Here is a 25,590-nt window from a genome sequence, read left to right as displayed (position 1 = left end):
CACTCCACTAATGCAAACAGCTGTTCAATGGGCTAGCCAGATAGCTCAGCGGATTAAAGCCCCTGCTTAAGCAGCTTCAGGGACCAGGGTTCAAACTTCCACATGCCGTGATACCCTCCACCCCCACGGTGCGCTGAGAGAACGAGGACGATTGAGACCAGGCATAGTGGCACGTGCCTGTAATCTCAGCGCTTGGGAGGCTGAAAACAGGAAGATCACCACAAGTCTGATCTGTGAAGTAAAACTGTGAAGACCCTGTATAAAAACAGCCACTCAGCCGGTTCAGGTCCAGAAAATGAGTTCAAAGCCTACAAAGCAGGTCTCTGAGCTGCCCCTTCTTCTGTTGGATAGGATGCTAGGCCTGCGCTCACCCAAGCAGCACCAAGATACAGCCTTTCTGGAGGACCTGAAGGGCAGGCAGGCTGTGGTGTCTGTCATAGCCAGGTAACCCAGAAACCAAACGAACTTGCTTCCCAAGAGGAAGTTCCTGGAAGGGGGCTGTAGGACAGGGCATGGTCATCTTCAATGCTGTAGGGCTGGTTAGGGAAGAGCCAGAGCATCTTGGGGTGGGAGCCATTCACTTTGGTCCATAAGGTGTTACAACCTCCTGCCCTGGGCTTGGTTCGAATTGGGTACCAGGCTATCCAAAGCCTGGATTCTTTCATCAGGAAGCACCCATGAAGTGCTAAGTGCCGAGGTAGAGATAGGTGAGGATACAGGAGCTGCCCTGCCAGCTGCCAGGCTTGGGAGGGCTTCCTGGAAGCCATGGTGTTGGAGGAGTCTGAAAGAGTGAGAGGCAACCAGGAATAGAAAAAAGATAACAGTTAAAGGCATGCACAGGGCTGGGGAGATGGCTCAGTAGAATAAGTGCTTGCCTGGTAAGCGTAAGGGCCTGAGTTCAATCCCCGGTTCCACCAAAAAAAAAATAAATAAATAAAGGCATGCACGATGTAACAGCTCTGACATGTGTGCATGTGTGTGGTGTGTGTGTGTGTGTGTGTTACACACACTTACTATGCTGCACAGATCCTGTTACAAACGTTTGAGAGCCCAGGAGCACAAGTAAAGGATGCAGTAAGAGGTGCCTGCGAGAGAAGAGGTTGCCAGGCTCTTATTTGCCAGTCCTGGGACTAAGGAGAGTGGTTTTATTCAGAGCACAGTGAGAACCTTCAAGGAGGTCTTAGTTCAGGCGGCTGTAACACACGAGAGACAAGTGACCTAAAGACAGCAGGTTCACTTCTCCCAGGCCTGGAGTCTGGGAAGTCTGGATATGGCCCCACCCTCAGACACCCTCTCTTTGGAAATTAGGTTTGAACATACGGATTTGGAAGGATGCAATCTTCCTGGCCAAGAGTGTTAGGGCAGCATGCGCAGATGTGTGCTGTGGACAGCCGATCCCAAGCTCAACGCGGTAGAGAAATCAAAGCCACAGCAAGGGCTGTGGTGGTGGTGGAGAGGAGGTGATAGTGGGGACAGGCAAAGCACAGCCAGGGGAAAGAAGTCAAGGAGCTCCAGGTCTGGTGACTAAGAGACACCTGAGACATTTGTCAAGATAGAGAACGTAGAAAACAATAAATTGAAAAAGTAACCTCTGGCCTCTTGGGTGATCTCGGCGTCGCTGACCCAGCACCAGAGAACAGGCCAGTGGAGACTGCTTTGGGCCTCTGCCTGGTACCTGGAGCAGGGGGCGGTGACCAGAGGACTGCAGGCCTCTCCTCCCTGTGCCCCTTCCCCTCCTCCTGTCACTGCTCTGGGCTCAAAGAGCTCATGCGTGTCGGGGGCGGGGCCTCTGTTTCCGGGACAGAGCGGAACTGAAGAACGAGGCCTGAAGCACTATTGGTTCACATCCTGGCCTGATCAGAAGACCCCGGACCGGGCGCCCCCACTCCTCCACCTGGTGCGGGAGGTGGAAGAGGCAGCACAGCAGGAGGGGGCCCGCTGTGCCCCCATTGTCGTGCACTGCAGGTGGGTTCTCTTGACCTCCCTGCCCCAGCCCTGCGGCCCGCCCCTCACCCACCCTCCCCCATGCCCTCAGTGCAGGGATCGGGAGGACCGGCTGCTTCATTGCCACCAGCATCTGCTGCCAGCAGCTGCGGCACGAGGGCGTGGTGGACATCCTGAAGACCACGTGCCAGCTCCGACAGGACAGGTCAGCCCAGGTGGGGCGGCAGCAGGGAGGGTCTGACGGGGGAGGGGCAGACAACACAGACAAGACAACAGGCAGAGTACCTGGTGGCTCTCTAGGGATGGGCTGCAGCCCAGTCCTCTTCTGGAGGGAAACGGGAGACAGAGCTGGTGGACGGGCAGACCAGAGCACTAGGACACCCAGTCTGTGTCCCTGGCAAGGAAGGGCAGGGATGGAGGTTGGCCAGGGTTGCCTCTCCACACTGCCCAAAGACAAGGCCCCAGCTCGGCTCCTAAGTACGGGTACACCTTGGGTAAGGGTCCCTTCAGGCAGCCCAGCCCCACTGTGCATCTCTGCCGGGCAGGGGTGGCATGATCCAGACTTGTGAGCAGTACCAGTTTGTGCACCACGTCATGAGCCTCTATGAGAAGCAGCTGTCCCGCCAGTCCCTGGAGTGACCGTGCTCCTCCTCCCAGCTCCTCCAGGCCCTGCCCAGCAGCCGGGCCATGCCTTGGGTCCCGGCCTGCTCCCCCCGCCGCCCTGCTCCCCTCCCCTCCAGCGTGTGCCCTCCCTCCTTTTGCAGCCTGGCCTGGCCCCCACCCCGGCATAGCTTTTCCTACTGTATATACGGGGAGTGGGGAGGGCGGGGAGGAATGTGCCAGGCCAGGCCTGGGGCCCCGGAGCCTGACCCACGCGGTGCAGCCCAGGGACCTCAGTTTTAACAATGGTTCCATCGCTACTTGATCCATAACATTTCCATGCCGCACTCTTGAGTGTCCTGCCGCAGCGTGTTGTCTGTCCATCCATCTCTGCTGTCTGTACCGGACACTGTGTCTCCTCAGCCCAGGAAAGGGGTCTGAGCTCCGGCCCGTTGGCAGCCCAGGCAGAGGTGCCTGCCTCGGGTCCCCCACCCCACCAACCCCAGCAGGCAGGCTGCATTTTGATGAGACACCGGACATAGAGGGCGAGATTGCAGAGGACCTGGAGGCCGGACATAGGGAGCCCCCAGCCAAGGACGGCCTCTGGGTTGGGGTGGGCATCACAGCCCAGGTGGCCTGGGGTGTCAGGTGCCTTCAGGTGGCACAGGTGGCAGTGACTAGTATGTGAGGCATGGGAGAGGAAGGGGACAGGTGGGGGTGACAGGAGGGAGCTCTGAGGGCGGGGTGGGGACTCAGCCCCCAAAATCCGTGACGCCTCTTCCTGCGTTAGGTGGGAAAGCTGTCCCGAGAGTCTTACTGCGTGTCGCTCTGCGTGTGTCCCCGTGTCCGTGTGTGTGTGTTGAGAGCCCACCAGCAGGGCATGCATGACTCTTTGGCAACGTGTTATCTTGGAGCCACGTGTTTTTATTGCTAACTTTAAATATTTATTCCACAACAGAGACATTTGGTGTCTTTTTATAATTCGCCCGTGGTCATTGAATAGAGCAATAAACAGAGCATTTTGAGCAAAACTAGCCTCCTGGGTCTGTGTGATTTAGCTCTCCATCCTGCTTTCTGCCTCCCTGTACCTCAAGGCTTTGAGCTCTTTCCCACCCAAGCACCCTGAACCTTCTGCTTGTGCTCACTGGCTCCCCTTGTGGGGATTTGGGGTATGGCACAAGACCAAATTTGAAAAGCCAAAATCCCTTCTGTAGAATTTTCACACACAGTCAGCCCCACCCTGTCCAGGTGCCCTAGGCTAGAGGGATCACAAAAACAGCTATAGGAAGCTTTCGTTGTGGTCAGAAGGCCATCAGCAGCATCAAGTGGGCCAGAGAGGTCAAGGCTGGGACAAGGGCACGTTCAGGTCGCTCCCAGGTTCCTCCCTGTTGAACTGATTCCATGTGAGCCCCGCGGGTCAGGTCCCCAAAGCAGCTGCAGCCCAGCCATCCCCCTGCAAGGTCAGGCTGAGAGTCACCCCTCCCAAGGGCCCAGGGAATTGGATGCTAAGCCATCTCAGACACTCTTGCTCTATTCTTACCCCCTGGCCCCTGGAGTGGAGCAGAAGTAGCTGTGACACAACTGATAGCAGAGGGCTGTCACTCCAGGGCAGGGTTTCTGGCCAGCCAGCTGGTCCCTACAAGGGGCCAAGACCTTGCGTGGGTTGCTCAAGGGTCCAGGCATGCAGAGCCTGCTGCAGACTAGAAGAATGGGGCTGGCTGAAGCGTCCAAGTGGGGGCCCTGGAGAAAGTGTCTTGCTCGTCAGCTGTCCTCAGAGTGAGCTCTACCTATGCAGAAGGGGCCTTTCCACCCCCATGACGGAGATCAGGCTTGGGAGTGCGGAGGGAGTGGCATGCTCGCGGCCCCCCTCCTTCCCCAGGGAGTTCTCGTAAGAGCCCTTAGGCTGTGCATGCACCACATACGCGGTGCAGCCTGAATGTTGCCCCCTGGACCTGTACTGTGTAGCAGATTCCCTGCCCTCCCTAGTACATCCTTCCCCTTCCCGGGAACACAAAGACCTGGGTTTTGTTCCTGGCCCCTGTTGAACAACACATGTGTGAACCCAAGTGTGTGAATGTACATACACGCCTCGGTTCGCAGGTCCCACCCAGCAGCACTGAGAAGAAAACTTCCACCAGGGGACACAGGAAACATACTCCTGGGCCCCAAGATTTCCTCCAACCCTGAATCCAGCAGCTGCCACCGCTGCCACCAACTCCCAAAGCAGGAGTTATCTGGCTAAAGAAGCCTATGAGTAAAGGATCACCCCCAGGGTGCAGGCATTCAAAGACTTAAGACTCTCAGCCTTGCTCTTGGGGCACAGTGGGGAGACTGCCCACCCTGCAGCGCAGGCACTAGCTGAGCCTCCAAGCTGTGGACACAGCATTCAAGTGTGGGAAGTACGGAGCTGCACAAAAGATAAGGGTTCCCTCTTCCTTCGGGGCCCAGCCTGGTACCCTCTGAGCCCGGTGGCGTGGCATGAAGGAGACAGCGAGAGGGGGCAGTAGCACAAGCTGAGGGGGTGGTCTCAGATTCAAGGGTGGAGCAGCCCAGACAGAGATGTACAGCAAGAAGTGGGACCTAGCTTCAAACCACTGCAGGAGCTCAGGTGAAGGCTCTTGGCAGGGCCTGGCCTGGCACCAAGGAGCTTGGATTGTGCTCCCAGTGACCAGGGACAGGTCATTTTTCTCCACATCAGTTTCCTCATGTACCAGAAGGGTTTTGAAAACTGCAGTCTGATCAAGTAAATCTCTTCTGGGCAAGATACCTCCTTTCATCAGAATGCTATGGAGTTCTTACCCATGAGGAATCTCCATGACCTGCTATGTAATGATCTCAAAAATAGAGTAAGTGGGGCCAGTGAGATAGCTCAGCACACTAAGTGCCTGCTTAGGCAAGCACAGGGACCAGGGTCTGATCCCTGGCACCACATGCCACTCCAGCCCCGCTCCCAGGTGCACTGAACCTGCCACCGAGACCTGAGTGTGGGTGACATGCCTGTAGTTCCAGTGCTGGTGCGGCTAAAAACAGAAGGATCACTACAAGTCTGAGCTGCTGCATAGTGAGACCCTGTATGAAATATATAAAAAATAGTACTTAAATAAAAATAGAGTAAGTGGAGGAAAAAAAGGTCAAAAAAAGTGTGTGTAGTAGACTTCCTGATGTACAAAAAGAGGAAGGAGAGGGCCAGGGATGTAGCTCAGTGGCACAGCACCTGCTTAGCAAGCATGAGGTCCTGAGTTTGATTCCTGGTACCAAAAAAAAAAGTAAAGAGAAGAAAGACAACAGCAATTATCCACATTTGCCTGGAGTAGCTCAGGGAGAAAATGAGGCACTTCACACAGCTATCTGTGAGGAGAGGTAGATTTTATAGTGCTTTTAAAATGTGATTGAAATAACAGTTCAGTTCATTGTTTGTTTGTTTTGTGGAAGTGGGGACTGAACTCAGGCCCTTGTGCTTGCCAGGAAAGTGCTTATTCCACTGAGCCATCTCTACGGCCCCCAGCAGTTCAGACAAAAGCATAAGAAATGGGAACTAAATATCTGCCTTTACTGTGTGGCAAATGAAAGCAGAGCTATGGAAATACACTTTCATCTGCTTAGCATTCACTAACACCAGGGGAACCCCGATCCCAAAGAGGATCCACATCTTTCTTTTAAGGCCCACTCCATATAGCTGAGTCAAGAAGTCTCTTCTTTGGTCTCACTTCATTCCTTCCTGGTGAAACATCCACCCTTGTTTCCCTGGTTCCGCTAACCAGGGCTCTTAACTGGGCATGATTGGTTGGCAAGTACATCAGGAAAAGAATGTTGGCCCTTGTAACCAATCAGAGAAGGAGAAACCGGAAGCAAAGCGATCCAAGAGTAAAGATGTGCTGCCTGCTCCCCTCATTCTCTCCTGTACATTCCATTTCTTGTGTCCACATGCAAATGTGTGAAAATATATATGGGAGGAACAAGCAGAGACAGAGAGAGGATGAGCAGTCACTTCTAGATAGCCCTCTTCCCTCGTCCTTCATGACCTCATCCTCTCCTGGTCCTCGCAGGTGAGTGCCCAAGCCTGCTATCACCATGACGACCATTCACCACCAGCAGATGCTACAGGAGCTTATATCCATGAAGGAACCCGTGCCCATGGAGTTCTCCAGCTCCACCACCCACATGCACACCTTCTCCCAGACAACCAGGACCAGGGAAGCAAGGGGGGCGGTACCAGTGTCCGGAAGGGGCAGCCTTTCTTCCCCCACACTCACCTACACAAGAACTCTTACTTTATCATTAGCATGGGCACCTTGGAGCCCATAGCAACCCCAACCTATGCTTCCAGGTGGGAGCTCTGGATGTTCACCCACAGATCAGAGCTCCAGGAAGACAGATAAGGAATAAATCAATCACATGGGTGTGTAGGATGGATTGATAAACTCTTAATTGCTTTAGGAGATCAGACCCAGAGGCAAATAGACTCTATGTCCTGGGGTAGAATTTCAGGTCTAGGAGAAGGTAGGATGCTTATCTGCATACGAGTAATGCTGACCCTGTCCCACTTAAGAAATGGGAGACCTGCTACTGGTGGAGGCAAGATGAACACATAAACAAGCGACTTAAGCTCCGAGGCTGTTAGCCTTTGGGGGCCAGACCTGGGGGAGGGCAGATCCAAAAGAAAGCTGAAAAAGGATCTCAGGAGCAAAGCAGACTGGTTAGGTCATGTCGCTAGTGGAACGTTATTAAAAGATGGCTAGGGTCCAGGCTATTGAATATACATCCTCAAAGTCACTGCCTCTCCCTCCAAGTCCCAGGACACAGCCACTCAAAGTCTGCTGCACACAAGGACAAGGCCAGACAAACACTCTACACCAACCACTCCTGGCCACTGAAGCAGAGCAAGTGCAGCAGCTGGGATTTGAGGTCAGTGGTGTAGACCAGAAGCGGAACACACAAGATTCATAGCAGTGATTCTCAGCCTGACTGCACCCCAGAGGGGTAAGGGTGTGAGCAGAAAAATGGCAAAACCTGAGTCAAACAGCAGACCATTGCATCAGGCATTCTGGCACCCTACGTGCAGAGGAGCCTCAGTTCAGCTTCCACAGACTGCTGCCAGATGGGGACACGAGCCAGGGTGCAGAATACAGCAACCCGAACTTTTATATGAAACCTTTCAATTTTCAGATGCAAACCTACTTTTTTGCATACACATTGGAGGTCAAGTAAAAGACATGCCTGCACACTGCCATTTAAATGACATTGTCTGGGGCTGGTGAGATGGCTCAGTGGTCTAAAGCACCTACTTAGAACAAGCTTAGCAAAGCACAGGGACCACGGTTCAATCCCCCAGCACCACATGCCAGCCAGCCTCGCCCCCTGGTGGGCTGAGCTGGACACACACACACACACACACACACACACACACACACACACAAATTAATAAAAAAAAATTAAAAAAATAAAAATAAAAAAATAAATGACATTGTCTATGTCTATACTTAAAAGCAGGCTATGAGGGCTTCGTAGCACATTTGTTTTTTCAGCTCTGTGCCTCAGATTAGCAGGGATGACAAAAGCTCCTGCTTCACTGGGATGCTGGGAGGGTCAAATGAAGCCATCTCTAACATGTGGCAAACCCCATTCCAGACACAGAGAAAGGACCCCAGGAATCAGAGCTGGTGTTCTTCTTTGCTAACTCACCAGCCAAGATTTTCCATACTTTATCCTTCATAGCCAGTTTTTGTCTTCCAAATACAAAATTATATTACTACATTGAAATGCTCTGGGCGCTGGAGGTAAAGCCCAGTGACAGAGAACATGCTTAGTTCAGCGTTTGATCCTCAACACCAAGAAAAAAGTGGATCTGCTCTTCCGATGAGGTGATTCCCGCATGGAACCCTGCTGAGGTGTGTCTTTTCCTTTCAGGAATCACCAAACTCTAAGCACCTGCTTAGGCAAGAGCCGGGACCAGGGTTCGATTCCCGGTCCCGCATGCCACACTGGGCGCTCTAAGCCAGAGACCGAGTCTGGACACAGTGGCGCATGCCTGTAATCCCAAAGCTGGAGAGGCTGAAAACAGGAGGATCACTACAAGCCTGAGCTGCATAATGAGACCCCATACCAAATACATTAAAAAAAAAAAATCACTAAACCTGCCTGGGATGCTGGCCCACGCCTATAATCCCAACTACTCAGAAGGCTGAGGCAGGAGGATTAACTGCAAATTTGAAACCAACTTGGTCAATTTACTGAGACCCTGTCTCAAAACTTAAAATTGCAAAAGGCAGGAGGTAGGGAACTTGAAGGAAATTCTGGGTTCAACCCCCAGTTCTGAAAAAAAAAAAGTCTTATTAATAAATCCATACTCCAATAAAGCTAAACCAGAGTGACAGCAGAGAATCTAGAACAACATTCAGCTAAACTATCTCCCTCCCAGGAGAAGCAGGCCTGAGTTATGTTACCAGGATCCAGGATTTTCAGGAGAAAAGTCCAGGAAACAAAACAATCCCAAACAGAAAGTCTCCTTTTTAAGGAAAAAAAAAAAAACCTCAAAATTAAAAAAGAAGAAAAGAATGCTCAGACAGCCCTGGGGGATAAAAGGAGTTGGTGGCTTCTGGTGACAGAAATCTGACATAACACAATGACCCGGGGTCCCATCCCACAAGCCTTCAATGCCCTTGGTTCCCTTGCTCCACCAGGCTGTCAATCAAAGATGAGTCCTCCGATCCCAGGCTGTGCTTCCACCTGAGCCTCATCTGATGCTCACCTGCCCTCTAAGACCGAGAAAGCCACGTTGCAGAGGTCCGTGAACTTCATGCAGTTCTTCTCCTGGTGACCCGGAGTTCCAGCATCCCTGAGGGTGAGAGCCTCCCTGAGCTCATGGAGAAATCTCACCCAATTCCTCACCAGAGATTGTGTCACTCCCACAGCGGCACCCTACCCCCCAATGCAATGCACAAACCTTGGTGAAGCCAAGCTGAGGGTCCCGCAGGAACTGCAGGTGCGCTGGGGTCCATGGTTACCCTCAGGACCAAGCAGAGCTAGGCAGGGGCCTGGCCAAAGGTGGAGAGGCCAAGTGATGAACAAGGCTGGGCAGAGGGCCGGTCCAGAGTGGGTGGAGCAAGGATGAACGAGGACTGCACAGTGACCTCAAGATCTCATGGTGGGTCCTGCAGCAGGGGTAAGGTCGAGGTGCTGGGGTATCCAGAAGAACCTTGCCAAGGGCCGCTCACCCTTGAGTGTAACCAGTTCCTTGGGTCACTTTCTGAGCACTGGTGCTCAGCTGCAGCCCCAGCCTTCAAGCCACTTGAGGAAAGGGAGGGATGGGTCACTGGGACACCAGGGCCTGTAATTATGCCTATCTCTGTAATTACCCAGGACCTGCCCTGACCTCCCTTGTGAACAACAGAATTCTTCCTCAAGATCCCACAGGACAGAGTCCCCCTGAGGGAAGTGGGTTCCTTCTCCCCCCAAAGGCCAGGCCCTGGCCCCACTGCACTGCAGAGCTCCCGAGAGTTCCCCTGCCGGCTGCCCTGAAACACACTCCTCCACCCAGCAAGCGCTTTCTGAGAGCCTGGACTTCCAAGAGCCAGCTGGTGTGCTGTAAGCACGGCGCAAACAGGAACCCAGTCAGGCTTATGCACCATTTCCTGTGAGCTCGGCCCAGGGCCTGGTACCAAGAAGACAAAGGAGATAAGTAAGGAAATGCATAGTGCCAGAAACTTCATAACAGTCTCAACTCAGGAAGTCCCTTCTAGGAGCTCATGGTCCAGGCAGTGAAGCAGTGCTTGTATGCCATGGAATCAGGCCAGGGACACACATCAGCTACTTGCTAGGTACTTTCCAGTCACAGAGGTCACCCCATCCACATGGACACCCATCTTCCCTCTCCTCAAAACCACTCTTCCTCCATCTCATGAGAAGTCTCTCTCTGCTTCTTTCCCCACTCCCACTAACACGCGACTGATTTTTGACCCAACTGTAACTGCTGACCTCAGATGACCCCGACATCTACAATTACATTACAGGCATTGAGCAGGCAGGTGCCACCTAAACTATGTCCTTGCTTAGGACAGAAGGTGAATCAGCACCTTCTCTTGGCCTTTTCTGTTGGGAATCAGCACCCTCTGTCTGACCTTGAGTCCTCTGTCCTCACATCAAGAAAAACTAGATCAAGAAGATGTTGAAGGAAAGATGAGACTGGGGGCTGCTCCCCTCACCCAGGTGCTGTCTCCCCAGCTGAAGCTTCTCAAAGGCCGCTCAAGAATGGGAGGAATCTCAAGGTTGAGAGAGGCTCCCCAGTCTTCAGAGGGAGACACCCAGTATAAGCTTGGTCCCCTCCTCCTGCCCCCAAGAAGCAGCAGAAAGTGACAGATGAGGAAGAGATGCTGGACATTTTGTCCAAGGTACCCAAGAAGGACTGAAAAGCTCTGCATGGAGTAAGCTGTACTGACTCCTGAGGACTGCTCAAGAAGCTGTGTGGAATGAAGAAGCGGAAGTGGAGGTCAGCACCCGCAGGGGGCGGGTCCTGCAGACCAGGGGCTGGGCTCACAGAAGCACTGGTGTGCACTGGTGTCTGTGCACGTCCCACGCACGCGCTGAGACACGCGCTGCAATTCCCATGCGAGAGCAGCGAAGGTGCCCAAACCACCTTCTACCTGTCTCTTCTCTTTTCCTCTCCCTCTTGTGCTTGATCGGCCTTTGGAGTCAGACAGATCTGGGTTTAAACCCCAGTTCTACTGCTTCTTAGAGAGGTGACATTGGGTGTCCCTGAGTTTCAGTTTCTTTTTCCCTTCGTTTTGGTGTTGGTAGAGGCATTCGTTCATTCACTCTGCTAACTGTAGTAAGCATGGAGCCTGTAATTATAGAATCCGTGTAATGGGCCCCAGGACATAACGCCTCTTCCTGGAGCAGCGGCTCCTCTCTCATCTCCCACGATACTTCTCCCCTCCTAAGCCTTACAGTCACGGGGTGGGGATGAAGGGCTTGTTATCTAATGAGCCTGGTCATTTCCCTCAGTCCTTTTGGAGGCCTTCTGCAGGAATTTTTCTTGGGGTTATGGGTCTTTCTGAGTCAGGGTCTCGCTACACAGTTCACGCTGGTCTTGAACTCACTTTGTAGCCTATCTACTCCTACAGTCACGCCACCTGCCCTTTGCTGGCGAGTCATCCTCCACCCCACACCCTGACTCGGTCCCAACACCCTTTTCTCCTCAGAGTGTGTGGCCACCATCGCCCGTGGCCACCAGAATCCCAGCACAAGCCCAGCCAAGTTGTGCATAATGCTGAACAACAGGAAGGTGGAGATCACGTGGTGCTGAAGGATGGCAAGGAGGTCCAAGGCAGGGGCCAGGGGAGGGGGTGAAGGAGGTGACCTACCCATGCCCCAACCAGATCACGGATTTGCCTGGCGTGCAGATCGTGAAGCAGGATGCAGGGCACCTGCTCATCTTCCCCAGCACGAGCCCAGGACAAGAGCAGAAGTACCCACTCGGGGCCAAGGATGCGAAGAGGAAGCTTAGGCACAAAGGTACATAGGACTCCATGCAAACAGAGCTCAGGGAGGTGTGGCCTGGCCACATGCTCGTGGCCACACCCCCATTCCCTCTGACTCCTCCCCCTGCCCGTGCAGTAGACCCCTGCCTGCAGCCCTTGAGCAGATGCTCCTACCATCCACCCGTCCACCCTAGAGGTACTGGAAGTGCACCCGTGGCTGTGAAGGTAGACCATGTGGCACACCAAGGCAGGCAGGAACGCTGCCCAAGCTGCCGTGGCACAATGACAAATGGAAGTGACAGAGGAGGAACAAGGGTGACCAGGTACAGCTCACCATCTCCAACTGTGTGTGAGAAGACAGCAGCCTGGACTTGCTCAAGCACAAGAATGACCAAGCACGGGCACCGCCACACTGCATCCCAGAGTGCTGGGTGCCCTGGCCCAGGGTGGGTGGCAGGCTGGGGAGGAGACCCAGAACAACTGGCGGGTGTTCCAGCCAGACGCTCACTTCCTAAGTGGCCTTGGCCACCTGAACCTGTTAGCCTCAGTTTTCCAACAGGAACACAGTGAGTCCCGCCCTCATTTCTGTAGCTGGTGATTTTCTTTTTTTTTTTTTTTTTTATTTTATTTTATTTTATGTGTGTGTGTGTGTGTGTGGCCAGCTCAGCCCACCAGGGGGCGGGGCTGGCTGGCATGTGGTGCTGGGGGATTGAACCGCAGTCCCTGTGCTTTGACAAGCTTATTTCAAGTAGGTGCTTTAGACCACTGAGCCATCTCTCCAGCCCCTGTAGCTGGTGATTTTCATGTGCACAGCTGAGTGCGCAGCACATTGGAACCTCCCAGTGTGTCACTGAAGTGCTGTGATTGGCTGGATGGTGAGGACTGCTCAGAGCTACAGAGGAAGTGAGGTAAAGCAGGTGGAACTGGGCTGGAGAGATAGCTCAGTACAATAAGCGCCTGCCTGGCAAGCGCAGGGTCCTGAGTTCAATCCCCAGTACCACACACACACACACACACACACACACACACACACACACACACAGATGGGATTTCAGAGCAGAAGTTCGGTCCACTGGCAAAAGTAGTGGGATGAGGGGTGAGATGGAGAGAGACGGGAAGGAGGATGATGACCTAAGAGCCAAATGAGGGCGGGAATGGGGTTGGAATGGGTCTCAGCATGGATGAGGGCAAGATAACAGCAGGCCTCACTGCGCTTACTTTCGAGGTCCAAAGCATCCTATCACCACCTCTGCCTGTACTTCCAGCAAGTTATGGGTGGAAAGAAGAAATGTCCTCTGTGTTCTCAGTCTCAGGGACAGAGAAGTGAAGTATCTTCAGTGATTCCTCTACCAGAAAGGGATTGAAGTGGTAGACAGATGAGCAATTATAACATAAGGTAGACTGTGACGCCAGAGACCCCTCGTGTTCTGACATTCAAAGAGGAAGAGAGCGCATCTGGATGGGAACAGGGGGACTCAGAGCAAAAACTGGGGCCTTTGAGCAAGTCCTACAGGGATGGGCTTAGGAAGATAGAGCAGGGGACCCCAAAAAGGCTCAGCATGCAGCTGTGCCCCAAGCCCACCAGTCCTCTGCTAAGCAGTAATTAAGCCCTTTCTGGGCCTTCGTTCCCATGCTGCACTGTGAAGCTGCTGTCTGTTCCCAGATCGTCCCAAACCTCCCTAGGGGTGAGTGGAGTTCCTGGAACTCTAGGATAATCGTGAGCACGGGAAGTGGAAGGCCCCAGTGGACAGGCAGGCAGCCTGTGACACATTTCATAGTGGAACAGAAGGCAGCTGGCATGAAGTCCTGGGTTAATATAGGTGAATCAGACAGCAAAGTGACCAACTTCTCCAGCACCAAGGTGGAAGAGGGAAAGGCCTGGCAGATCCACACTCTGACAGTTTGGAAGGTGGGGACTACTACTGGAGACTTATGATGTATTTGCAGAAAATCCCATGGGCGAATGAGATTGCCCAGGACTAAGGGGACATCTCCCAGGGACAGTAGGAGCCTATAGGAGACCCCCGCCCCCACCACGTCCTTGAGACACAGGCTGAAGAGGGTCTCTGGCCACAGAAAGCCAGGGGTGGTAACATCTCAGGGGCCTGGCTATACACCGAGAGGCCAAAATCCTTCTTCCATGAACGAAGTGGGGCTGGGCAAACCTGTGGGCTAGATGCAGGGGTCTATGCCCTGCCACCACAAGGTGAGGGCACAGACAGGCATGCGGGCTCAGGCCCTACATTTTACAAACATCCAAGCCTTCCTCTTGCATGACGCTATGATCAAAAATAAGCCATCCGAGCTAGAAAAGAGAACCACAAACTCGAGCCTACCTGGAGCAACTTAACAAGACCCTATGTCAAAACAAAAAAAGACTATGAATGTATTTCAGTGGGGAAGGCCTTGGCTCGGCCCCCAGTATCACTAATGGTAACAATGAGGAAGTCATCGTCACCCAAAGCTTGGCACAGTGGTCTGTGCCGACAGTTCCATCTATTCAGGAGACTGAGGCAGAAAGATTGCTTAAAGTGAGGAGTTTGAGGCCAGCCTAAGGAATATAATCAGCCTCCATCTCAAGGGGGGAGAGAGAGAGAGAAACATAATCCAGGACTAAAGGTGTAGCTCAGTGGTACAGCACTTGCTAGCGTGCACCAGGCCCTAGGTTCATTCCTCAACACTGAAAAATAATGTCCATATTTGGGCCTGGACAGTGGTCTAGATAATTCTTTTTTTTTTTTTTTTAATTTTATTTATTTGTGTGTGTGTGTGTGTGTGTGTGTGTGTGTGTGTGGCCAACTCAGACCACCAGGGGGCGGGGCTGGCTGGCACGTGGTGCTGGGGGATTGAACCGCGGTCCATGTGCTTTGCTAAGCTTGTTCTAAGTAGGTGGTTTAGACCACTGAGCCATCTCACCAGCCCCATCCCTGTGCTTTTTTGCTAAGCTTGTTCTAAGTAGGTGCTTTAGACCACTGAGCCATCTCACCAGCCCCTAGATAATTCTTCAGGGTCCTCAGCTGAAGGAAAAATAAAAGTAAAGCAAACCCTTATTTATTTATTTATTTGTGTAGTACAGGGCCTCACTATGTGGCTCAGACTTGTAGTATCCTCCCGTCTCAACCTCCCCAGCACTGAGATTACAGGTGTGTGCCACCATGCCTGGTTTCTGTGGCCAGCAAGGTGCGCCCAGGTTCCAGGGCAGGCACAACATGTGGTACCAGGGATCAATCCTGAGTCCTTGCACTTGCCAGTCAGCTGCTTAGACTGCCGAGCTATCTCCCCAACCCAGCAAACCCGTTATTGCAGACAAAATACTGCCCACTCCGTGACAAGGGGAGTGTTAGGGCCTGAGAAACAAGCAAGACACAAACTGCCTTCAGGTTCTTACACACCAGTGAGGCGCTGATGGGGAGACAGATGCTCACAGTCTGCAGAGTGCACTGATGTCCATGAGGCCTTGGTGGGGGTATGGGTGCAGGGGCCCGGGATGGGAAGCTGCTGAACACCGAGTCTTCCTGAGCAAGGAGTTCACGTCCTTACTTATGTCTGTTCCTTCGCCCCACACCCAAGTCTGACCTCAGTGCTTGGCTGGGGAGTCACATGGTGACAGCCGCCTGCATCCACACAGCCTCCTCTGGGAGTTGTTCTTGACCCCAGCTCTTTGTCTTCCTCTGCCCCTTACCCAATCCCTACGCTGGAGCCTGGTGGGAGACTCCTTAGCAATCAACAGCGGGCTTTCCCCCAGATTCCATGCAGTGATGATCGTGCCACCTCCTGTCCTCACCCAGGGTTCACTATCACCCAACATGACCTGAAAGAAAAATGGCTTCACCACCCAGGGCCCGGAAGCTATCACCAAGGGCAACAACTACTCCCAGTTCCTCGTCAACAGCACCGGGCACTCTGATTCAGGGCTGTATCATCTCATGCCCCAGAATCCTCTGGGGAGGGTGTCACATGCACGTGGCTGGTAGGACAGTGGACAGAGGTATGCCGTCTCCTCTCCTAGACACAGCTTCCCACAGCTGTGCATGTCGTGCCACAGGTTAGGGAAGCTTTTGTCAGCCCCTCTTCTCTTTATCTCCAAGGCCTGCAACCCTAGACTTTGAACCTTAGAGGCACTGGGCAAAGGCCTCATTTCAGTCTCTGCAGTCATATCTGGTGAGCTTTGAGAGTGAGAGAACAGGAATAGGTCACGGGGGGCGGGGGGAGGAGGATAAAGGCATTAAAAATCAGAGTGACCTCTTAGGACCGGAAGCTTTATTAAAAAACAAAATCTCTAGAGTCCCATGGAAAGAAAAGAGTGAATGTTTATTGAATAGGCACTGCATGTTGAGCTCTTTACCCATTATTCCCATGAAAGGAAGTTATTGTTAGTCTTTATGTTACAAAGGAGGAAATGGGTCTCAGCAAAAGATTAATTCTCCCAAGGTCACAGGGCTGCCAAATGCAGGGTGACACTTCAGAAACAGGTTTTTGTGACTCCAGGACATCTGCTGCCTCAGGCTCAGGAGAAGTCCCCAGTCCAACAGGCAGGCAGGGGACGTGAGTGAGCGGGCAGAGCATCCCAAGCAGGAGAATCAGGGGCCAGTGGGACAAAGAAGATGCAGAGGTGAGACTAAGGCAGGGTCTGGCTGGGTAAGTTGTGAACACCTGGACCTGACAAGGTGGGGCTGGGTAGGCCCTACTGGTCTGGAAAATGTAAAATCATGCAACCTCTGTTTGGGCTTAGGAATCATGGAGTGGATGGGGACTGGGCCACCGCTGGGGTGGGGGTGGGGTGGGGGATCGCACGGAAGAGGCTTTAGGAATCAGTATAACTGGGCTCCCTACAGCTGCTGGCATCTCAGAATCCAGCCCAGATCTTTGTGGCTCCACAAAGCTGGGTCTCCAGGGTGCCTTTAGAGGGACAAGTAGGATGCCTGGAGCCACTCACCACCACCTGCCTCTTCCATTCATGCAGTCCAGGACCTGAGTGTGGAGCTCAAGCCCTACCAGGAGGACTGGTGCCCCCCACTGCACTCCTGATCCTGCTCAAGCTGCATCCAGTGCTCCGCGGCCAGGACTGCACCACAACCTGTGCCTCCCTTGGAAACCCCACGGCCAACTCGAAGTTCTGGTTCAACTAATCGAGCGGCATGTGCACCACCGTCCTCCCCACCTGCGGTGACAGTGAGTAGTGTGCTCATGAGCCGGGCAGTGACCGCAGCAGCTGCCCCCTCACGGTCTATGGTGAGGGCGTGACCAGAGCCAGGCAGGGGCGGGTTGTCCTCTGTGGGACACAGAAGCAAAACCACAGTTTCCTGGGCCATTAACCAACTCTCGCGGTGTCACTGGCACTATTCTTTATTTAATCTGACTGCAACAGTTGGTGCAGACACTCAGGGTTACCATTCTCCTGTGCTCGCAAAGTCTTTTGTTATATTCCTGTAGATGTATTTGTGACTTCTTGATAAAGCCATGGTTCGCAACCCACAGTGGGGTTAGGCGACCTTTAGAAAAAATATTGCTGGGCATGGTGGAGGCATGCCTAGGATCCCAGCACTTGGAAGGCTGAGGCAGGAGGATCACCAGAAGTTTGAGGCCAGCCTGAGCTACATCGAGTTCAAGACCAGCCTGAACTACATCGTGAGACCCTTGAATGAAAGAAGAAAAAGGGGGAGAGAGAGAGAGAGAGAGCGAGAGCGAGAGCGAGAGCGAGAGCGAGAGAGAGAGAGAGAAGGGGCAGGGAGGGGAGAAGAAAAGAGAGGAGGGGGGAGGAGAGGGGAGGAGAGGAGAGGAGAGGTTCCCATTAGGCCTAAACCAGACAAAACAATCATGAGTTTTCTGGTAAGTTCTGAAAGGAATCTGGATGTTAATAAAATTCTGTAAATGATCCTGATGTGCAATCAACTTTGAAAACTAGTGGTCCAGGATGAGGACAGGTGGAAGGCACAAGCAGGGAAGTCTGGAGAAGCCCCCTCCCATGTACTCGTGACTTGTTTCTGCTCACTTATGTGCACAGAGGGGGGAGACAGTTCACTCCTTCCCACACAGCCCACTGTCCTCACAGCGAGCAGCATGAACCCAATAGAGTGGACCTGCTTCGCTCCCTCTTGTCCAACCCCCCTCCCAGGTTTCCCCTGATCCTTGTGGTAAAATCTCAACCAACAAGGTACCCCCATCTCTCCAGGCTTAGCCTGTCACCCCCTCAGTTCTATACGCCACTGTTTCGGTCTCCGTGATTCTTGACTTTATCCATCCAGTTATAGTTGCCTTTCCTTGGAACAAGAACCATATCCTTTTGCTGTCCCTCAAGCACTCTGCTAAGTGTCTGACATTGAGATGATAAAGCCTGCAGAGTGACTGCCAAACTGTGTAACAGAACTAGGCCAGCAGGGGCACCGGAGGAGGTGGCGGCATTCCCTGCCTAGCTGGAGATCCTGACTTCACTCTAGGTTGTAAGCACGTGGGCCCAGGGCCCGACACCACTACTGCCCGGCCATGCACCCTTAGCAGACGACCTTCTCAGCCCATTTCCTCACCTCTGGGGGCTGTGAGGCCCGAATGAGACAGAGCGGGGCAGTGTCTGGCCCTGTGCTCCAGAAATGTCAGGTGCAGGACCCCTGGCAACTCTTGACCACATGAACAGACAACCCGGGATTGAGGGTCCCAAGGCCCAGTCCCAGGTCCTGTGTAGTACCTCAAAGTCCAGCAGCTTACCTGGTCCCCAACATCATTAGCTAATGAATGTTTGTTTTGGGTTTTCAGACAAAGATGACAAGACCATTAGCACCCACCACAGAGCCTGAGAAGAAACCCAAGCATCCTATGTGAGCTCCACGAGGCTGCATGAGCAGGGCTTTCTGGCCCACTCTCCAGATGGCCACAGTGTCGAAGCTCTATTTGCCCTCTGGTACACACCAGTGTAAACACTCTGTGCAAGCAGAGGACCGTAAGTGCACAGAATGGCCGGGGAGACAGCTCAGCAACTTAAGTGCCTTCCTGGCAAGCGCAAGGTCCTGAGTTCAATCCCCAGTACAAAAATAAATAAATACATAAATAAAATAAAATAAATGCATGCTCACCCTTCCCGGCCAAGGAGGTGGACAGAGTGCAGGAGGGACCCAGCTCCAAACCCACCCACAGCAGAGCAACCAGCCCCGTGCCAGGCCTGAACAGGGCTGCTCCCCTACAGCCTCCAGGCAAGGCCCACTCTTCTGACTTCAGCCTTCTCCCCGTCCTTCTTCCTTCCATTGCTTCACACCAGGCCGGTCTCTATTGAGCATGCTGGTGTTTGAAAGGATTAGAATTTTGCCTTGTTAGTGTCCAAGGACTCCTACTATCAGAGCCACAAGGAACTAGTCATCTGGTTCACTGAGTTTCAAACATCTTTCAGTGGAATGCTTCCTGAAGAGAAAGAATTTATAGCTACAGACTTGAAGTGAGAATAGATAAGTCTTGGAAGGGTATCAGGGTGCATGCCTAGAATCCCAGCACCAGCACTTGGAAGGCTGAAGCAGGAGGATCACAGTGTGTTCCAGGCCAGCCTGAGCTATATAGCAAGTTCAAGGCCAGCCTGAACTACATAGTTCAGATTCTTTTAAAACACCAAAAAAGCCAGGTGTGGTGGCACATGCCAAGGTCACCTGAACTACACAGTGAGACCCACCCTCAAAACACCAAAAAATAAATAAATAATCAGCCTTTGGGCCCTCTTCTTCTCATTGTTTTGCTAACTCCCACCAAGAATCTGTAAAAACCCTGGTATGCAGCTAGCGTGCAGCTCTGTGGTGGAGGGCATGCCTAGCATGTGCAGGACCCTGGGTCTGATCCTCAGCACCATAAGCACAAAAGGGAGGAGGGAAGAGAGAGAAAGGAGATAGGTGTGGAGATGGGGACGGGAAAGGGAAGGGAGGGACGGGAAGGGAAAGGCAACAGAAATAAAGTGGGGGGACTAATCTGAAAACTCCTGGGTGGGCTGGTGAGATAGCTCAACAGACTAAGCACCTGCCTATGCCAGCGCAGGGACCGGGGTTCAATCGCCAGTACCACATGCCACACCAGCCCTGCCCCGCGCACACTGAACCAGCTACAGAGATTTGGGCATGGTGGTGCATGCCTGTAATCCCAGCGCTAGGGAGCCTGAAAACAGGAGGATCACTATGAGTCCAAGCTGCGTAGTGAGACCCCATACCAAATACATGAAAAACAAAAAAGATAAGAAAACTCATGGGTTTAGTGAGGCATAGTGGTGCATGCCTGTAATCCCAGCACTCGGGAGGCTGAGGTAGGAGGATCACCAAGAGTATGAGGCCAGCTTGGGCTACACAGTGAGACCCTATCTCAAAAAACAAAGAAAGGAAAGAAAAAAAGAATGAAAGAAAGGAGAAAGACTAGACTCATCCAACACCCCCCACACACAAATGGGATGAGTCATATCTATGGCATCCCCACAAATCTGCAACAACTCCAATGGCATAGTCACCTCACCACTAAGGAGTCCCTTCTTGTTAATGAAAATGCCCCCAGACTGGAGAGACACTTTATTCTGTCAGGGCCAGAGTATGAATCAGTCAATCTAATCCCATTCCTCAGAGTCCAAGTAGCAGATACTTAAAAGGAAACCCGGATGTTCTGGAGCAGATAGCAGGTGTGGGAAAGGCTGTGGGCACAGCAAGAGGAGGACAAAGGGTAACTAAGAGTCACCAAGACTGCTGAGCCATCTGCACAGAGCAGAACAACAGAAAAGGTGAACAAAGGCAAGTGTCACCCATCCCCACCCTCCTGAACCACATCCTCATGCATGCATGTGACCAGGGAAGTGAGACCCATTCCAACCAGCATGAGGGCAGCAGAGCCAAGGAACCAGCCTAGTGCTGAGATGCCCTCCACAAGACTGTGATCCAGCCTCTGAGGACAGCCAGGGCCCTGACACCATGCCCCCACCTCCTCTCCAGGACAAGAATGTGCCACACAGCCAGACAGGTAGGAAAGTCAACGGCCCTAGGTTTTTATTTTTTATTTCACACGGGCAGTAGAGAATGGACTGTTCCATCCTTGCTCCCCTTGCATTGAATGTGCCTTGGATTTTAAGACCCCAGAGTGTCATTTGCAGCCCCTTCCTTTTACGACCAGTGCAGGAGGGGCAGGGAAGAAAGTACTGAGGATGGGTGTGTAAAGTGAGGGGTCCGTACCCCTCAGCAGCTCCCTGAGGCCCTCTCCCTATGAGACTTTACAGACAGCAGGACAGAAACAATATGGTAGAGAAACAAGCCAGAAACCAGACCCCTTAAGTGTACACACACACACACGCACATGCACACACATGCACACGCACATGCACGCAGACTGGCCCCTTCCTTTGGCATCGTTCACCCTAGCTCTGGAAACAGGATCTAAGGTTGATTGTTGGGGCCTGAACTCTGAGTTGGCCTATGAGTGACCCAGGGCCTACTGAATCCCTGGTACACACAAGCTCTCCAACCAAGGAAGCTCCCTTTCCTGCCACCAAGACAGACACCCCTTCCCTTTCACACTCACCACGTAAAGATTGTTCAAGTACTAAGGATAGATAATGGGAAAGGAGAATCCACCCTCATCCAATCTTCCCAACTAAGGACCAGTGAAAGCCCTCCAAGCCCTGGCCCTGGGTCTTCTCAACAGTTTTCCCCTCTTTCCTGCAACTCTATGCAGATCAGAAATGGTGGGAATGGATAAGCCCAGTGCTGCATTGGTCCTCAGCATAAGAGATACAATCAGACTCATCCACTTAGCTCGGAACAGGGTCAAAAAGGTAAGCACCATAATCCTGGGGTGAGGGGTGTCTTACAGTCCCAACAGGGTAGAGATGGGACAGGTATACCTTTGCCTCCAGCAAGGGGCAAGCATCTGCCCCCCTAAGCTTGCAGTGTTGTCCCAGACCACTAGCTCTGCTAGGCAGATCCTTCTGCTTACCTCCTCAGACTCATCAATTCCCCCAGGCAGTACCTGCTGCCCCAGGCTGCCCTGCAGCCATCCTGATCCAGTTCCTGTAGGTTCCCAGAAAGAGGGATGCACAGACCCTGGCCTCTCAGTCGGTCTTGCTCAGTCTGTTGTCTGCCGCTGGCTCCTGGCTCTCAACGGCAGACAGGGCGATGAGCATCTGAGCAGCATAGTAGGTAGACATGATGAGTGCCCGCGAGTAGGGCACAGGAAAGCGGAACTTGTTGAGCCCGATGGTCAGGTCTGAGATCATAAAGAGCAGCGCACCACCACCAGCTGCCAGCTCCGTCCAGCGCCAGGCTGCCCCGACGAGCCGCAGCCCTGCCACAGCTCGCCAGCCCATGAAGCTGATGAGGGCCACGTAGACCCCCACCAGGTAGGTGAAGGCACCTGAGAGGCCCGGGTAGAGCAGGGCATAGCACAGGCCAGAGAGCACTCCCATCACCACACCAGTCCGGAGAGCCAGTGGCCGCATGCCAAAGGCCGAGGCGTAGAGCATGTGGGTCACAGCAAACATCAGCATACCTGGGAGTGAGAGCGGACAAGAGACGTTAAAGGTGGGCTGGGTGACTACGAGTATTTGGGGGTGGGGGTAACCCAGCAGCTTTGTGTTAAGAGTCATAGGGGCAGGAAGATCCACAAAGTAAAGATCACCCCCATACATATACATGCTATCCTGAAATGATCACACTAGATCACCTGCATCTACCAACAGGGGACCCCACAGTCCCTGGCTCCAGAAAAACCTCAAACTCCCTCTTCAAACGTTCCCTTGTCCAAATCCTTGGCTTTCCCCAGACTCTCCCCAGCCTCAGCGCCCCTTCCAGGCAGCTACTGTGACCACTGACCATGCACGAAGTAGCCCTGGTCCTGCCAGATGAGAAAGGCATCTCCTAGAGCAGAGAAGACCAGCCCCACAAAGATGCGGGTGGCGCTGGGGTGAGTCTGTAGGAATCCAAGGCCGTGCGCCAGCAGGAAGAGCCACAGGCAGAAGATGGGCAGGCACTTGATGAGAGCGCTGACCCAGGATGGGCTGGACGAGGGCAGCCAGAGCACAAAATACACGCAGGTGGCCTTGAAGAAGGGTACCAGTTTGGGTCCTTCACTTTTCACCTGGAAGACAGAGGACAAGGGCAGCACTGAGATCTTAGAAGCTCAGAAGCCCATTGTGGGGCTCAGAGCCCCTACCCTCAATCCCACCAACTACATCAGAAACAAGATCTTACCCTTCACACCACCCCAAACAGAAAGGACACAGTAACTAACCTTCTGCAACCCACTGGAGTGAGAGAACAAACCCATCGTCACCCTTAAGCCTGATTCCTTGGGAAGGGGAAGGGCTCTAATGTCCTGGTTACTCTTGTCCACAGGGCTGGGCAGCAAACAGGCCTGGGCATACCATCCCTTTCCTCAGCTCAATGCTTTCCCTTCCTTGCTCCCTCCTTCTGCCTCCTTGGTGCCTCCTTATTCCAGTCTCCCTGCCAGCATCAGCCCCCAGCTGTGTGGAACCACAGAGGCTGGCCAGCTTATGATCCTCAGCCATGGCCAGGGCACAAGCTTAGGGCCCTGGCAACACCAGGTGAGTGCCAGGAATGTGGGAGGGTGGGAGGACAACCACCTCCACCCCCACGGGCACTGTCTTCCTCGGCCTCCACTCCACCTACCCTGGACAAACAGTGGCACCAAGGACAAGGACAGTGGCCAGGGATGCTGGGCAGAGAGAGACCCATGAGATGGGAGTGAGAAAACTGTCTCTGGAACACCAGAGACCTCAGGGACTGGGGAGTGTGTGTGTGTGTGTGTGTGTGTGTGTGTGTGTGTGTGTTGCTTGCCAGAAAACAAGAGCAACTGGAGGGGTGGGGGAAAGGCAGGAAGGGGGTTGGGGAGGGCTTCTCTTCCCAGCTTCTGATCCGGAGCCAGCAGACAGCTTGGGAGGAGACAGGCAACTGAGAGAGGGAAGTTAGAGCAGCTGACTTGGTCTCAGCCGGATTAGGGGGAGGGCGGCTGAAGAAAGGTTGTACCCAAGGCCACTGCAGGCACAGTCCAAGCTGGGGGTGGGGACAGCTGCAGAGATTGTGAAGCTGGGATTCCGGCGAGCGCTTTTCTTTGGCCTGCGAGAGACTTGGATACCCATACTCGTCCCAAGTTATTCTTCTCTGCTAAAGTGTCTCTGGCAGGGTGAGCTGTCAAGCACAGAGCACTGGGGACTCGCTCAGGTTCCCAGACCACCAGATACTGATTGGAGTGATGGGCGAGGGGGACGCTTGTTCTTGCTCCACAGGAGGCAAGAAAAGGGAGTACAGATGACTCCCAAGGAAACCACCACCCCATGAGAGTAGTCGGGGTGGGGGTAAGGCAGAGGTGGAGGTAGGGGGTGCTGCCACGCTCCCAACCTCCGAACCCTCCAAGCATCATGGTCCCTCTCCCTCCTCTAACCCGGCCCCCTATTTCTAGGAGAAACTGGCTGCAGGCAGGAAGACCATGACACCCATAGCGAATCCAGAGCTAGAAAAAGAAGGCTGCGAAGACCAGACAAAGGCTTGCAGTGGAGACAGTCTGAAAAGGAGGCAACGTCAATAATGATCCATCCTTCCCTAGCACTACAGGAGCGCAGCGTAAACTGGGCATCCCCTCCAGCGCCTTGTTTATAGGCGAGGACCAGGAGGAAAGCAACCTGGCCAGGATTCCCAGGAGGTCCCCGCCACCCTCCTGTCCCCCCTCCACGCTCCCTCTGAGCCGCCTCAGTTCCAGGCCGCGACCCCGCCGACCGGCGCCAGACACACACAGATCAACAAAGTCACGCTTCCGAGTCACGTGCCCGGTGTTTGCCTCCCTCCCGCGGGCGTGAGAGAAGAAACCCCGCTCGCTCGTTCGCTCGCTCACTCACCACAGTGACCGGGGACACCATGGCGGCGGCGGCGGCGGCGGCGGCGGCGGCGGGGGACACCTGCCCCAGGCTGCAGTGTTCGGAACGCACCAGAGGCCAGGTGAGCAGACAGCAAGGCAACAAAGCTGAGGGACCAAGAATCCCTCCCTTGCTCCCGGCGCTCGGAATTCTGTCTGTGAACTCTGCGACGTCACCGCCGACAAGGCCAATCAGCGGGCGGGAGACGGGGTGGGCGGGAACTGGGGGGCGGGGCTTGGAGTGCTAAGCCAGCGGAGCTCTCCGGGTTTCCGCCCCTCTTCTCGTTCGGGCAGGAGGTGGAGCCAGAGACCCCGCCCCTCCTGGAGGCGGGGCCAGGAATCCTGGAACGTGACTGACCCCTGGACAGGATTGAAGAGTGCGGCTGGCTTGGCAGTAACAAACACATCTCAGCTCTGGACAACCAGCAGACACGATTTCTCCTCAGAACAGATTCCTGTTGGCCTTCAAGTATTGAATCCCCACAGACACAATTGCACAACTTTCACTATGTACAAACACACATCCAATGGACCCAGGGCTGGGACGACAAATTTAGTGGCCTAGCGCCTGGTTGGCAAGCGCAAGATCATGAGTTGGATTGTGGTACCAAAACAGAGCAAATGGACACACAGCGATCAGCAAGCTCACGGCTTCAGGAGAAGAGACTCCTGTGTGGGTACAAAGAAAGACCCACAATCCTAA

The 25,590-nt window shown here is 53.5% G+C and overlaps 3 protein-coding genes across 4 annotated transcripts in view; 2 read left to right on the top strand and 1 right to left on the bottom strand.

The window, feature by feature from the left end:
* Ptpn5 (protein tyrosine phosphatase, non-receptor type 5) overlaps window positions 1-2,967 on the top strand; it is a 56,278-nt gene extending 53,311 nt beyond the window's left edge. Inside the window, exons 12-14 of one of the 2 annotated variants that reach the window (XM_004634930.1) lie at window positions 1,805-1,965; window positions 2,036-2,149; window positions 2,490-2,967. In XM_004634930.1, the coding sequence (XP_004634987.1) occupies window positions 1,805-1,965; window positions 2,036-2,149; window positions 2,490-2,583 (369 nt within the window). In that variant the 3' untranslated portion in view covers window positions 2,584-2,967. The remainder of the gene's footprint in view (window positions 1-1,804; window positions 1,966-2,035; window positions 2,150-2,489) is intronic. The other variant, XM_004634929.3, reaches the window with a different exon arrangement.
* Window positions 2,968-6,602: 3,635 nt separating this feature from the next.
* On the top strand, window positions 6,603-19,025 carry Igsf22 (immunoglobulin superfamily member 22). The gene is given in 17 exon segments (XM_023719336.1): window positions 6,603-6,753; window positions 7,094-7,160; window positions 9,305-9,474; window positions 10,697-10,721; window positions 10,864-10,944; window positions 11,742-11,839; window positions 11,842-11,859; window positions 11,919-12,054; window positions 12,157-12,245; window positions 12,350-12,410; window positions 12,413-12,451; window positions 13,684-13,768; window positions 13,770-13,929; window positions 15,839-15,983; window positions 16,984-17,025; window positions 17,028-17,252; window positions 18,771-19,025. Coding segments are annotated over 17 exon segments (1,620 nt in total). The 5' UTR covers window positions 6,603-6,615; the 3' UTR covers window positions 18,812-19,025.
* Window positions 19,026-20,714: 1,689 nt separating this feature from the next.
* Tmem86a (transmembrane protein 86A) lies at window positions 20,715-25,060 on the bottom strand. The gene is made up of 3 exons (XM_004634961.2): window positions 24,871-25,060; window positions 22,832-23,096; window positions 20,715-22,508 (listed from the first exon to the last, which is right to left on the bottom strand). The coding sequence occupies exons 1-3, from the start codon at window positions 24,889-24,891 to the stop codon at window positions 22,072-22,074; spliced, it is 723 nt and encodes a 240-aa protein (XP_004635018.1). The 5' UTR covers window positions 24,892-25,060; the 3' UTR covers window positions 20,715-22,071.
* Between the last annotated feature and the right edge of the window lie 530 nt (window positions 25,061-25,590).

The sequence above is a fragment of the Octodon degus genome, unplaced genomic scaffold (assembly GCF_000260255.1).
Source record: "Octodon degus isolate 3935 unplaced genomic scaffold, OctDeg1.0 scaffold00067, whole genome shotgun sequence".
NCBI classification, from domain to species: domain Eukaryota; kingdom Metazoa; phylum Chordata; class Mammalia; order Rodentia; family Octodontidae; genus Octodon; species Octodon degus.
Note: the sequence above shows the minus strand (reverse complement) of the source record. Positions and strands in the feature narration are given on the sequence as shown.

What these genes read in the sequence shown, in the direction of transcription:
- Tmem86a (XM_004634961.2), bottom strand. Translation starts at nt 24,891, where the DNA reads ATGGTGTCCCCGGTCACTGTG. An exon ending in TGGTGTCCCCGGTCACTGTG is followed by an intron (nt 23,097 to 24,870) that starts GTGAGTGAGCGA and finishes TCTGTCTTCCAG; the next exon opens with GTGAAAAGTGAAGGACCCAA. An exon ending in CCAGGGCTACTTCGTGCATG is followed by an intron (nt 22,509 to 22,831) that starts GTCAGTGGTCAC and finishes TCTCACTCCCAG; the next exon opens with GTATGCTGATGTTTGCTGTG.